The 13789-nt window shown below is 47.5% G+C and overlaps 1 protein-coding gene across 5 annotated transcripts in view; it reads right to left on the reverse strand.

Annotated features, from left to right (window-relative positions):
* The window catches only part of RNF24 (ring finger protein 24), a 32305-nt gene that overhangs the window by 13225 nt on the left and 5291 nt on the right, over positions 1-13789 (reverse strand). For 2 of the 5 annotated variants that reach the window (XM_074587246.1, XM_074587242.1), the window contains exons 2-3: positions 11353-11435; positions 698-847 (exon numbers count right to left, since the gene is read on the reverse strand). In XM_074587246.1, the coding sequence (XP_074443347.1) occupies positions 698-840 (143 nt within the window). In that variant the 5' untranslated portion in view covers positions 841-847; positions 11353-11435. Of the gene's footprint in view, positions 1-697; positions 848-2469; positions 2579-11352; positions 11436-13789 lie in introns of those variants that run through there. The other 3 variants (XM_074587243.1, XM_074587244.1, XM_074587245.1) reach the window with 2 other exon arrangements.

Below are 13789 nucleotides of genomic sequence, written 5' to 3' on the forward strand. Positions count from 1 at the left end.
CCAAGCATCATGCTTTTTCACACCTGCCTCTCGCTTTTCCTCCAGCTGGAAGAGTTCCTCCTCTCAATTAGTAGCCCACCTCTCTCCCCAACGGCCCATAAAATAATTAAAACAAGCCCCAAACTAGAACAACCTTTAACCCTCCTGTCCCACTCCCCATCGTTCAGATTAACAAATCAACTCTGCATCATTAATCTCTAAACTGCGCTGTTGAATGAGCAATTTGTGTACAATAACGAACGGAGCAGGTATTAAACATTTCTTAAGCACACAGTACGCAAGTTACTCATTAAAGCGAAAACGTGTTGAAACATTAAGCAGAAAGCAGGAACCATAAAACATCCCTTTCCAATCTTTTTGAGAAGCCAACCATGTTTTCATGCCTGTTTGAGCATACACATAAATATATCTCCTATTTTTAAAGTGGATAATGTAGTTGACTTGTGGGACTGTTAACTCCAAGATGTGTTGGGCAGACAGTGTTTGGTACTCACTGTGTTGCTCTGGATTTATTGGCTCTATTAAGGATGAAAGCTGGGCTGAGCATGACAATGAGGGAAAGTTAAACCTCTTCCATGGGCCACATCAGTTCGGCAAGACACAGTGATGCCATCCTTGTTTTGGGATGGAGGGATCAGTGCTGGGCTCAGTCTGAACCAAGGCACCTGTTGAAAGCAGCCGGGGAAAACTCCCTTACCTGATCAAGTAGCAACAGAAGAGCAAACTGAGGATGAAGACAAAGATGGCTGTGCCAAAAACCACGATGTATATGTTGAGAGGCAGGTTCTGGAACCCGATGTTCGGCATCCTGAAACTGTAATGCTGGAAGTCCGAGCTCATGGGTAGGCTGCAGAGACAGGGAGAAAACACAGGGACGTGAGGCTCCTTTGGCAGCATGGGATGGTCTCTCCAATGGTCTCTCCAAAGGCAGGTGGCGGGGAAGGAGAGGGCAGGCAGCAGCGCTGCCTTCTTGCTCCTCGTCCTCCAGGGTGAAGGCATCCTTACCTAAAACAGAGCCCCCAGCTCACTAACCCTGAAAACAAAGCAAGGCTGTAACTGCCAGAGGTAGGATTTTTCTTCTCCCACTGTGAACTTCTCTTCCAGCTATTTTCCCCTCTTCCTTACACACATCATCCTTTAAGTTAAATGTTGCATCAGATGGACAGTGGGGATTTGCATCCAAGCAGCCCCAGCTGCAGCCAGTGCCCCTAAACTCTCATTAATTAGGCCAAAATATTGAAAGCAGCCTGAAAGCCTTGTAGCAAGGAAGGTTTTTCTTCCCTTCCCCTCCTGTGGTTTCCAAGAATGATTCCTCATTCTGTAGAAATCCTCCCTCCAAAACCATTGAGCATGCACACGAACCAGTGCAGGTTCAACATGGTCCCAGCACGTCCCAGGCAGGATGGAAAGGACAAGGACATTTGCATGCCATATGGCAGTGAAACTGGAAATTATAGGGGCCATAAAAGATACTTGTTTTGCCACGTGAGATTCAGGTGGGGTGGTTTAAAAGGATTTTTGCAGGTTTCAGCTTTATTTCTTGGTAGAACCCCACGCTGCTTCCCCCCAGCAAAACCCCGAAGCAACCGCACGCAGCAGCAAAGAGGAAGATGCAACAATTTGGGCTGTCGACGTACCACGTCTCGGACATGTGACCAAAACCTCCCTCCTCTCCGAGAGACCCAATTAAATGACAAGCAGCTGCCTGGGATAACGGCTTTAGCATATGATCTCTCCCATGATTTTAGTTTTATTGCATGGGACACTAATATTTTACAATAACCCTCATGGAGTGTTTTTCAGGAGTCAGGCGGAAAAACAGCAGAATGTCTCTGTATCACTGTAAAAAGCCCCCCACTGCCATAATGCCACGTTAATACTCAAAACCCTTAACTGAGAAGCACATATTTATTGTTGCTTATTATTATTCCTTTCCATTGTAAACATTCTCCGAGCCATTCACCCTTGAATGATCACAACCGTCTCCGGCCAGGCATAAAGTTCACCCACTCCCAGCTTAGAAAAGGAAGTTAAAAAATATGTCTTGTTTTCTTTTCTGCCCACGGGAGAGGGCTGGACGTGCAATTAAATTGCACAACAAGCAGGGAAATTACCTGAAGTCTGGACACCGTTTCCCAAATAAAATTACTGAGGGATAACAAAACCCTCCCCTGGACCGGGGAGTTTTCAACGCCGCATTTATTGCACGGCTCCCAGTTTTTGCACCGGGTGAGAATACATGACCTGAAGCCAAATATGCCAGGGACCCATGCTCCAAAAATCAAAGCATCCTCTGAATGTCCCACTCCTCCAAGCAGCATCCCCGCTCCTGCATCTCCTTTCCCCCTTGAGACTTGGAGACTCCTTTTTTACCAACTCCCCCGGGCTTTCCTCTATCCTTCCATCGTATATGCATTGCTCGTATATACATTGCACGGTCCTCGGCTGCTATGCAGGGAGCAGACTCACCTCTCATCCCGGCTGCTTCACCAGCACTAGCCCCTCACCCGCACCCTTCTTGTGCCCCTCGCCAAAGGCAGCATCTCCGCTGGTGCCAAACGCCCGCCTGAGAGCCTCCTCAATCTGTCTGCTTTTGGTTTCCTCAGCTCGATGGAAGTTTCGAGGCGATTTCTGGTAAAGCCTGGATTTGATTAAAGCCTCCAGAGACCAACACGCATGTTCAGAAACTTTCCCGGCCAACGTGGAAATGCTACAAGAGCTCAGGGAGCCGGCACACCCCCCTGCGAGCACTGGTGGGGATGTGATTTTATAGCACAGCAACCACCCAGCAGCTCACACTCCTCCACCAATGCTTGCTCCGCTCAGCCAAGCTGTTTTGCTTTGTAAATAAATTAAAAAAAGCCAAAACCAGCCCCCAAACCTTTGTTCCCAGCTCCAGCAGAGTTAATGCGCAGCTCAGTGTTGCTGTGTAGGGTTGGGTTTGGTTTTCATCTCTGCGCCATTTGCTGGGTCAAAGGGATTTTAGACAGTTCAGGGACTCTCCCCTCGGTCACGCTCGTGTGACAAAAGGATGTTTCGGCTGAAGAATAAGGCTCTGGTTGTCCCCGCTCACCCTCGGGCTTGTATTGATAGTCACTGATGTTGGCCAAAGCATTGGCCAAGGCTAGCTGGCTCCAGCTCCTCAACCACCCAAGAGAAAGTCAAACATCCTCTATCTGTGAAAGCTTCGGGTGATTTTTTGCAAGGAAGGAGAGACGACTCTTAGAGAAGAGGCAACAAAACCAACCAGTACCGGGCTATTATTTTTCTTTCCTTTACAACTCCTTTGTGACGCTCTTCTTACCGGAGCTGGGGCCTTCGGTTCAGCTCTCCCACCAGGAGATGCCACAGCAGACAAAAGCAGAGACAGCAGGTAAGGAAGATCCAGGCTGCATTCAGGGCAGCAAATTTCATTGAGCCAGAAAAACTCCTTACAGTTGTGTCCAGCTGGAGACATGCAGCTCTTCCACCAGTTCCCACAACCAGCTACAAACCACCGCAGCCCCCGGCAAACAAATGGTCAGTTCCATCCCACCCACAGCATCCTACTCTCTTCTTCCAATGATACCATTTCCCTAATATTTAGCCCCAAAAGGATGGCACTGTTGCAGCCATGACCTACCTGCCAGCCATACCGCGGGGGCTCACCCTCCTGGGGACAACCCTTCGGTCCCCTACAGTGCAAGTCCAGCAAGTTCCACACCAGATTCATCCAGTCCCTGTGTGAAATAACCTTCTCCACATCGGAGCTACCCTGGTCCTCCCTCCCTCCTGCTGCAACAGCTGAGAAACGTTATGTCAAAAAACACAGAGGTTAGGGGGGAAAAATAAGTTAGTCTGCACAGTATCCAGGAAACTGTTAACTTTAAAAGACTTCACTGAAATCTGATGATTTTAAGCAGCCAAGCTTTGGGTTTGGGGTTTTTTTTAGGAGAGTGCAGGGGGAGGAGGAACTGTATTTTAATCTGCTTCAGATTTGTGAGAGTGCAGCCAAAAGAAATAAAAAAGGAGCCATAAAGAAGAATGAAAACTTTCTGGTGCTTAACAAAAGCCTCCCTGTTGCTCTCTCCTTGGCTGAGGCATTTTAGCGCAGGCAGATGCCCCTCCTGGGGCACCCACCACCCCCTGGCAGGTCCCTGCAGCCCCTTGGGATGGAGGGCACGAGTTGCTTGGAGAAAAGGAGGTTGGTACCACAGAAACCCTACAGAGGGGAGGATTTCCCCAAGGCTGGATGCGACCACCTCTGCGGCTTAAGGTTATCAGGGAGGGGAGGAAGATGCTGACTCGCTCCTCATCTATAAAATGAACTGCCACGATGGCAGGGATGAAGCTGAGGGAAATTTGGGCAGGCGCCTGCCTGATGCCCCATTTCTGTCGAGGTCTCTGACTGCGACTGGGTCCATCAAGTCTGTATGTCCTCACAGAGCGCGAAATTGCAGAGAAAGTACGGTGAAACATCAAGGGCCGGGAAGGATACCTGTCGGCCAGCAGCACTCAGGACAGAAGAAATAAGTTTGATGACGAAAGATAAACCTATGGAAAGAGTGAGAAGAAAAAGCCCTGAACCAGGGAAGTCCTAATGAGAGTCTCAAGGGCTGGCTGGAGGAAGATCGTTTCAGTGCACATAAAAAAAAAGTTAACATATATATACATATACATATGCACGCATATTTCTTTGCAATATATATATTGCAATATATTTTACTGCAATATACCATATGTAACATAGTATATTGCAAGCTATATAGATTTTTTTTTTTTCAAACAAAATCACCTTTGACTAAAGCAAAGGAGAGACAATCTGACCCTTCCAGGCTGCAGCATGGAAGGAACTGGAGGTTATTTATTTAACCACGCAACAGCTTGCAAAAGTAAAAAGGAACAACGGTGTCCTCACAATGGGGCCATATGCAGGGATGCAGAGAGAGCCAAACAAAGCAGAACAACCCAAGCTCCGCACCTCCTCCTTCGTTACACTCTCCAATGAATTAGCCGCATGGGGCGGAGTGCATCACCCTTCTTCGACGACTACAAAAGCGAGCTTTAATTAAAAGCCAAGTTACGGTTCACGGCCTATCGAGAAGTCAGGAAGTGAAGCGTCACAGGTCAGCATTAACTTGCCAGCTTCGCAGTGCTTTGATTACAAGTTGGGCTGTTAAAGGCAAACCTAAATAAGCCACCTAGCCAAATTAATCCCTATTATAATCATAGCAAGCACTTAATGTGCTTAATAAGCAGGCCAACCTCTTACCCAGAGCTTTCATCAGGAGATCTCAAAGGGATTAATAAAGGAGGCAATTATCTTCTTACAGGCAGAGAAACTGAGGCAGGGAGGCGGGGAGCGAGGCAGGAGAGTCCCGGTCACCAGGGATGCTGCTGGTCCACTGCAGGTGACGCCATGAGCATCATTCACAGGCTGAAAGCTGCAAATTTTATCTTTCCTGCTGCTATGTCATGTGGATTTGAACTGTGCCCTCCTTCTCTGGGTTTTACTTACTAAAAGGAGCCACTTTCTCTTTTTTATTTATTTTATTATAATTTATTTATAACACCAGCGCATAAAGGGGCCATGTGAGCACCATGCATTGCACTTAAATATAGCCTACGTGCTGGGCGGAGGGGTGGTTTCCGCCTCTGCTGTCGTAAATAAAACCCCATTTTCAGAGGGATTTACCTTATGTTTTCGAGACAAACAACTTCCTCCACAGGGATTCAAATCAAACCCAGGCTGGTCTGAACCTCCTGAACCATTAACTGGGAGAGCTGGAAGGAGCTGGTGGTCTGAGCCCCCACTGCATCCCACTGCCCTGCTGGAGAAGCCAACCCATCTCCAGGAAATATTGAGCTTTAAAAACTCAACAAATCCAGACACATTCAGGTTCCCATTGTCCAACCGAAACCACGGATCTCAGGCAAAAGAAATAGCTAAGCCGTGGCGAAACTCCAAGTTGAAATATTTTATCGATGGGAAAGATTTCAAGCGGGCGCGAACTGCATCTTGAGTTTCAAAGGCGTTACGCAAGTCCGCAACGTGTTTTATACAGGTTTAACCAAAATGGTTATTAACTCAGTTGAAAGTTAAACTGTGAGCAGCTGACAAGACCTTTCTGAAATACCCCAAGCTGTATTGCGAAGCGGGGTGTTCTCTCATGCAATAAATCCACAAAGTAAAGGTTATTTAATGGGTATGCCTAATAGGATTTTTTTAAAAAAATAAGATTTTTCCAGGTGTTTAAGAAGCAGCAGTGAGAGACGCCTGCTTTTAACTTGCAAGCAAAAAACAAAACCCTCGTGAACCCCAAAAGAAAAATGAGACCTGGACCTCAAGCAGCTGGAAGAAATTTCCTTCAGCTCCAGCTCTGGAGCTGGTCCAGCGCGAGGATCCGCAGCGCAGCAGTGGGAAAATCGTAAGCAGCTGTAGCGCCAGCCCCCAAAACCAGCATTGCTGTCGCCCGAGAGACGCTGAGGTGCCACGCGGCTGCATCACGTTCACCTGGGATAGAGCTGGGGGAAATCTCAACACTGCTCCAGCCAAGAGCCATGCCCTTTGCTGTCCAAAACCAGGGGACAACAGGATTGAGAGTCGGGTGGGGAAATAATCTTGGCGTGCTGTGATTTTATTAAAGCTACGATGCTACTATGGGGATGGTGTCAGGCCACAGCCTGGCCACATCCAGCAGTGGCTCCAAGCACCCAAGCAGACCTACCTCCTTCACTGCAAAAAGCCAGCAGTGAGCAGAGGAGGAGCGGGAGCGACGGCGCACACCTCGTCAGCGTTATTGATTAGCAGGATTAACGACTGCGCAGCAGAGCGTGCCGTGAACGGAGAGCCTGGGGTGTTTTCACACATGACCGGTGACGTCAGCATCCCGAAAGGTCCCTCACGATCTGTTACACTACGGGGCAGAGTCGTACCAAGACCCAGCAAAGCTCGCCCAGGGCGATGCTGTACCACAGCTGGAGAACAGAGGAAAGTTTTGGGTGTCAAACGGAACAAAACCTGCTTGTTTTACCCATTCCAGCTGCATGCAGGTTTGGGGGACAGAAGTGGATTTTTGTTGTGTGCCTGGACAACCAAGAAACCAAACTGACCTCCAATCAAGAACCGCTTTGAACCTTTGATCCCGTCTCCCTGAGAGCAAATCCGATGCTTTTTTTGAACTGGAATCAGGAAATTTCCTGGCTGTGTTCCCCAGCTGGCCAACACCAAGCACAAAACCTTAACCCTCTCCACTGCCTTTGGGCAGGGGGGACACGGATTGAGCAACATGACAACGTGACGAAGCAATCGGCCATTGGAAAAAAATAGAAAAGCCTTAATAACGAAAGAAATACCCGGCAGCGCAACTGGTAAGACTGTGATTTTCAGCAAGTGCTTTTGATTCTGGACCGTTTAACAGATAAATGATCCCACAACCTTAATACTGAAGACCACCTTTAAATGTGAAAATGCTTTTGCTACCATTGGCAGCAAAATGTGTAGAAAATAGGTCAGCTGCAGCTCCCATTGCTGAGTTTAAAGTCAAGTGCTTTTGCCCAGCATCGTTGGGAAAGCAAACCAGAGGTTTGCTCAGGGCTGATTTTGCAAGTTCCAGGAAAAAAGGCAAAAATAAACATTAAAAAAAAAAAAATCAATAGCGCTTTTTAATCTGGTCTGCAGGAGGGCGGAAAGGGAGTTTGCAGGAGAGCTCTGCTTGGGCTCCCATCAGATCACAGAAATGAGAAATGGAAATCACTTATCAGGAGGGTCTGAAGCGGAGTCGACAGCTTCTCGCTTTGAAAAGCTCACACAAGCTGTCCAAGTACAGTTTAGTTTGCTTCTCGGCAATGGAATAACACTTGAGGAATTTTCTCCCTTTGGCCCTAGGAATTTTTAATTTTTTTTCCCCTTTTTCTGGCACACAGCCCCAGCCCAGATCCAACGTCACGACACGCTGAGCTCACTCTTCCTCCTGAAAGCGTGGTGGGAACGGATCCGCTGCTGCCTTCTCCTGCCCCCAGCCCCATTTATACTCATGGTGGTGAAAGCAGAAGGCAGCAGCCCCACCGTACCCTGTACAGGGTCACAGTGTTGGGACCACATCACCCCTTCATTGCTTCCATCCCTGCCTGCCACCACGGCACACAACGGAGCAGCATCACCCTGTACCATGAAGCTCAGGTGCTAAAAAATTTAGTAACACACATGTTACTAAAAACAGGAGTATTTTAGATCAAGCAAAGCACTGAGAGCCGGGACTGAAGTCAGACATCACCTTAGGGTAGGCAGCTTCATACTGCACATTGCAGCCCCCCTGTCCCTATTGCTGAATTTGGAAATAATCTTTTGCCCTTCATTTGTGGTTGCTTTTCCTCGTTTGCAGAGTCTTCCCCAATTAACGGGTTCCTTGGAGAAAGTGGACTGGAAACCCCATGAGAAATGCTCAGCCTAAACCCAGCCTAAGCCGTTAAAAGGACAGACCAGAGAATGTGATGCTAAACACTGTGGGGAACTTGCAAATTCCTGGGTGATGACACCGAGAGCCGGGGGAAGCAATGGGGGCCCCCGAAATATCACATCTGGAAGAAAATCTTGCTTTGATCAAGTCATCTTCAGGCTGAACAAATGCAAATTGCTTTCTGCGGAGCAGAAGAGCGACCAGCCTTCTCTGCTCTTTTATACTGAGAAGCAGATGGACTAAATGACCTCCTGAAACCCTTTTTCCCCTGTTTCCTAAGCTCCTCTAATGGGAAAAAAAATAATCAAAAAAAATCAGTGCAACATCCAGGGATCGATAATCCTTACAAAATCCTCCTGGAGGTAGGCACCCTGCACTGGCGATGGGAATTGCAGCTGCTAGCAGACATCCTACAAAGGCAGTAAGAGGAGCCAAGGGCAATTTGGGATGCAGGAAGGCATAATGCTCTCATTTACACTAAATAAGGTTGCTAGGTTATGGATTTTTTTGAGGGGGGGCATAATCTGAAAGGGGATCCAGATGGCTGTAAAGCCTCGCAGTGGAAAAGCAGCATGAGGCCAGAAAGGGAAGAATTCCTCTTTATGCTGCTGCCGTCTGCTCCTGGATCCTGGATTTCAGTCCTCAGGAATGCTCTCCGCAGACCCTTTTAATTGCACCATTTATATTTGTGGTAAAAATTAAGGAGAAGAGGTAGCTGGATGCAGAAGAGCAAAAAAGCTGGTGTCTGGATACCGGAAAAAACTCGCTGAAACAAATCCTAGAGAGGAGCCGTCCCCCAAAGCCCACACAGATTCTGCAAGGTTTGTATTTTAAGATGCTGACAGCATTAAAAAGCTTTCAGGAAAACCCAAACAAACCCAAACCTCAGACTGCTGGGAATTTACGCTACTGCCACGTCACCGCCATTTGCTGTTTTTCCTAATACTTACAGAAAAATGAGCTGCGCAGTCGGCTTGCCCTTCCTCTGCTTTTAACAAAAGTACTGGGTTTGGGGGGAGTATTTATTTTTATCGTTCCTTCTGCTCTGCTAACAGAGTCCGGGGGGATTTTGCAACGCTTTAGCGTCCAGCAAAAAAACCCTCCCCAGAGACATACGGATACGGGACCCAAACTGCTTCACTCCCACAGGATTGGCACAAGCAAAGGTAGCTGCAAGGATCACAAAAACCTCAAAATTTAGCTGGTAATGGAAAAATGAACTTTTCCACTCCCAGACTTGCATGTCCAAGCAAGGTGCTTGATGGAGATAAATATGCGTTAACCCAACGTACACATATCCTCCTCTGTGGAGAGTTTCAGTACCAAAGGCAATGCCATGGGATACCGTTCTTCTCTCCTGTTCTCCCTGGCATCATGGGGAGAACCTCCCTGACCTTAGTGGGATGGAGAAAGTCACAGGACCTTAAAATTCAGGATTACCTGCAGCATACGGAGTCTGTAACCAGGGGGTGATGGATAGCCATGCATGAATTTTTAGCGTTACCTACCCAGACCCCCGCTTCGCCGAAGAACGTCACTTTTTACATGGGTTTCTCATAAATTGAACCCTAAATAAGTAAAACCCCAAGTTACAGGTGTGTGCTGCTGATACAGGACTCGTTTAAAAAAACCAAACAACTTTTGAGAGAGTATCTTAAAGTTTGCATTTTTCATGCAACTGACTAAACACAACCTTCTAAATATTTTCTGACTGTTTCAAGGCTACTGGGACCTCCTTGAGCAGCAAAGCTAAAAAACACCAATGTGACTTTCACGCGTGTGAAAGTCAGATTTATACAAATTCCCAGGCACCGAATCACCTACTAGAAGGCAAAATATATGAGTGGCACTAACGAGTCGGCTTAGCAACGAGTAGTTAGGCTGCCTCAAGTGTCTTTTTAAAGGTCAAGAGAGCACATGATGCCTGGGAGCCCTTGCGTTCAGTTTTTACTACGAGTTAAAGATACTACCAGCAAGTCTGGTTATGAAATTGCAGCCGCACAATCTTTTAAAACCAGTCTTTAAAACCAAGACTTTCCCCCTCCTCAAATATCATTATCCATCTTTCAACCCACTCCTATCCTTTCCCATCTTCACCAAAACGGTAGCATTTGCGGGGAAAACCCATGTTGAGATGGAACACAAGGAAAGGTCCCACCACGACAGGGGTTTTCGGGTAGCACCGCCAAGAAGCATCATTGAAATTCAGCAGGAGAAGCCAGTTTTCCTCCGCTCCGCAGGGGCTGCCATGTTAAATCACATTTGGATTCACAGTACAAGGCTGCTAAAATACCACCGCGGCGGCTATTGGCACATCTCAATGAAAACGCCATGGCCTCATTAGTATAGTGGAAATTATGAGCTTGTCTTTGTATATATTTAAAAGCTTGCCTCTAAAAGTATATTGGGTCGGGGCCAGAAATTCCTGGCTTGGAGCTCCTACCACTCAACAGCTCGGGATTGCCTCACTCACGCAGGTCAAGCGACCACACAGCCATTGACCCAGGAGAAAAGGCATTTAAAAAATACCCTGCAGGGAAAGGTGCGGGGCAATGTTGCAAGAGGAGGCAGAGCAACAAGGTTTGAACTAAATCCTCCTCCACATTGGCTCCGTGTGTAGTTTTCCCTGCAAGCCGGTTAGTGATCACATCCTAATGAAAGCACAGGTTTTAATTAAGAGGATGCAGGAATGTGGGGTGCATGGAGTTTCATCCCACTCCCATTGCTCCCGACAGCCAGCACAAGAGCATCCCATCAATCCAGAAGCGCCGTTCCCCTCTGGGAACAAAAGACCAAATCCTTTGCAATAAAGGGCAACCTCGTGAAACAACATCACTTTCAGGATCTGCTCAACTCAATATGTGATTTTGCAAGTCTCTATCAAGGAAAGCTTTTGGGTCAGCTCCCTACTTACCCGCACGGGTGCCGCAAACGCAGCCAAGCCACGCAAACCCAACGTATCTGCTGAACGGCTACTGTGGTTTGGTGCCAGGGATGCTGCAAAAAAAGAAAAAAACAAACCCTAATATTGCACAAAAAGCCAGAGTGAGTGAGGGAGAGGACAAAGATATTGTTTTTAAATGCTTTGATTCGCAAAGGCTCCTATAAATTGGTTCAGTTCTTAGTAACAGCACAGAGATCCTCTTTTAAAACGCAGTGATGACGTTACGCGGCACAGAAAGAGGGAAGGGAAAAAAAAAAAAGGCTCGGCTAATCCTTGCAATTTTATAAGCATCTGAGACACTAATCCGTTGATCTCATTGAAAAGGATTAGAATTACTCCCTCGCCACTAAATTTAAGAAGTTTTTGACCAGATGTAAACAAAAGCGAGAGCAGCCCATGGAGATGGCTGCCACACAGTGAGTCCTCGCCGAGAAATCCTCATTGGGGCTGAGTTTGGGGTGGAAAAAGGGAATTTCCATCCCAGTGCTGCAGATGGTTGTCTGGAGCGACGCCGGTGTCTGAGGAGACCCTGTCTGTCTCACCCGGCTGCAATTGAAAGGTGGGATCCCATCCCAGTCAAGCATCCCAATGGGGCATCACAACCCATTTTTGGGGTCCCACTCTAACAGGAATGATGCTCCAGCTAAAAAAAAATTAAAAAAAAAAATCCCCAAATCCCTGACTTGTTCTCCACTGGCTAAGGAAAACATTATTGCAACAGTAAGAAAAAAGAGGGCAAACTTCTAAGTGGCAAATTGGGTAATTCACACAGAACACAAGTTTTGCCCAGCTTCGCAGCAACCTTTGTCTGCACAGCTTTCCCACAAGGTCCTGTGCTATTAAGGTGAAAAAATGTAACACAACATCCTCATGTAAACAGTCCAGCACCTGCTGCTACACTTGCGATGAATAATTTATAATATTCAAGAATATGTTATTTGATTTAGAAGATGAAGCAGGCAACGTGCAACCTGGTTTTCGATACCAAACACAGTTCACTCCTAAGTTTTATGTTCTGTCTCTTAAGAGAAATGTTAACCATTGAAATAAATCAAAACCTAAAGGAGGCTTCAGGCAAAAAGGATTCCAGTGATCGTTTAGCAAGGAAAAGTCACTCTTCTTAGAAAGCAAAAGTTTTCTAACAAAGAAAGCAAACTTTTGTTAGTGCTTACTTCTTTCCTCTTCTAAATTCCATTCAAAAAAGAAACATAAAGAGGTCTAATAGTTTCAACCTCAGTTTAAACCAGGACTCAATCTCATCAGGAGTTGTCTTAAATCCACTGCTTTCAGAGATGTTTGATGGGACGGCAGCAGAGCCCCTCTTCTCCAGCCCATTTTAATGGGCTACCATGGGTTTTTTTCTCCTTAGGCACAGAACAATATTCTCTTGGCTTCCCCATGAAGCCCAACTCCTAACTCTCTGCAGTATGCCTGTTCCCAGCTTTAGCATCCAAAGTTCCTCCGGACTGGAATAAACCACCCAACAGTGGGCTTGTCTCCAGCCCCATCCCTCTCACCCGCCTGCAACACATCCCAGCCCTTCGCTGTCACCCCCCAACCCCTTCCTCCTGCTGTGTCGACCACAGATGCGAGGGGGAGGAGACGCTGCAGGAGACACGAGGAGGGGGGAGACGCTGTAGGAGGTGTGAGGTGGGGGGTGAGACGCTGTAGGAGATGCTGGTGGGGAGACGCTGCAGGAGATGCCGGGTGGGGGAGATGCAAGGGGGAAGCCCCGAGGGCGGATGGAAGTACATGACAACTCAGCATCCCCCAGGCAAAGCCGCAGCCTAAAGCGCCGCCCCCAAACAACGCTCAGTGCAACGCCCAGTGCAACCGTGAGGGTTTTTTTCCGTGCAAAGTGGGAGCGGGGTGGAGGGCTCAGCTGACAGCCAGCCAACCTATGCGAGTGCCAGCGGACGGGCTCCAGCCAGCTCTCAGGCGAGATTATCACTATTTACTCAGCCACAAAACCACCCAACACTGCACAATCCTGTCCCGCTTTGGATGCCCACCACATTCACAGAGTCTCCAAAAGCCTCATCTTTTATTTCAGATGCCAAGAGAGTGAGATGCTGGGTCTTAATCCGTCACTTCGAAGCTAAAAAGGAAAAGAATAAACCAACCCCGCAGCTGCGTTAATAACCAACGAACCAGGAAATCGCTCTGGGGGAAGCCCAGCCTGGCGACGGGTTTTTATACAGAACAATAGAAAAATGAGAGTCTTTAAAGCCCCGCGAAATATTTGCCTGCTCGCGAGAAAGCTCTGCATGAAGACAAGTTTAATTTGATCCTTACGGTACGCCGGCAATTTAATTTTGTGCAGGCTGCAAGCATGAAGAGCCCGGTCGGGGGGAGAGGCACAACGCTTGGATGAATTTATTTTAGTTGGAAGCCATCAGAGGGGAGA

The sequence above is a fragment of the Larus michahellis genome, chromosome 5 (assembly GCF_964199755.1).
Source record: "Larus michahellis chromosome 5, bLarMic1.1, whole genome shotgun sequence".
NCBI classification, from domain to species: domain Eukaryota; kingdom Metazoa; phylum Chordata; class Aves; order Charadriiformes; family Laridae; genus Larus; species Larus michahellis.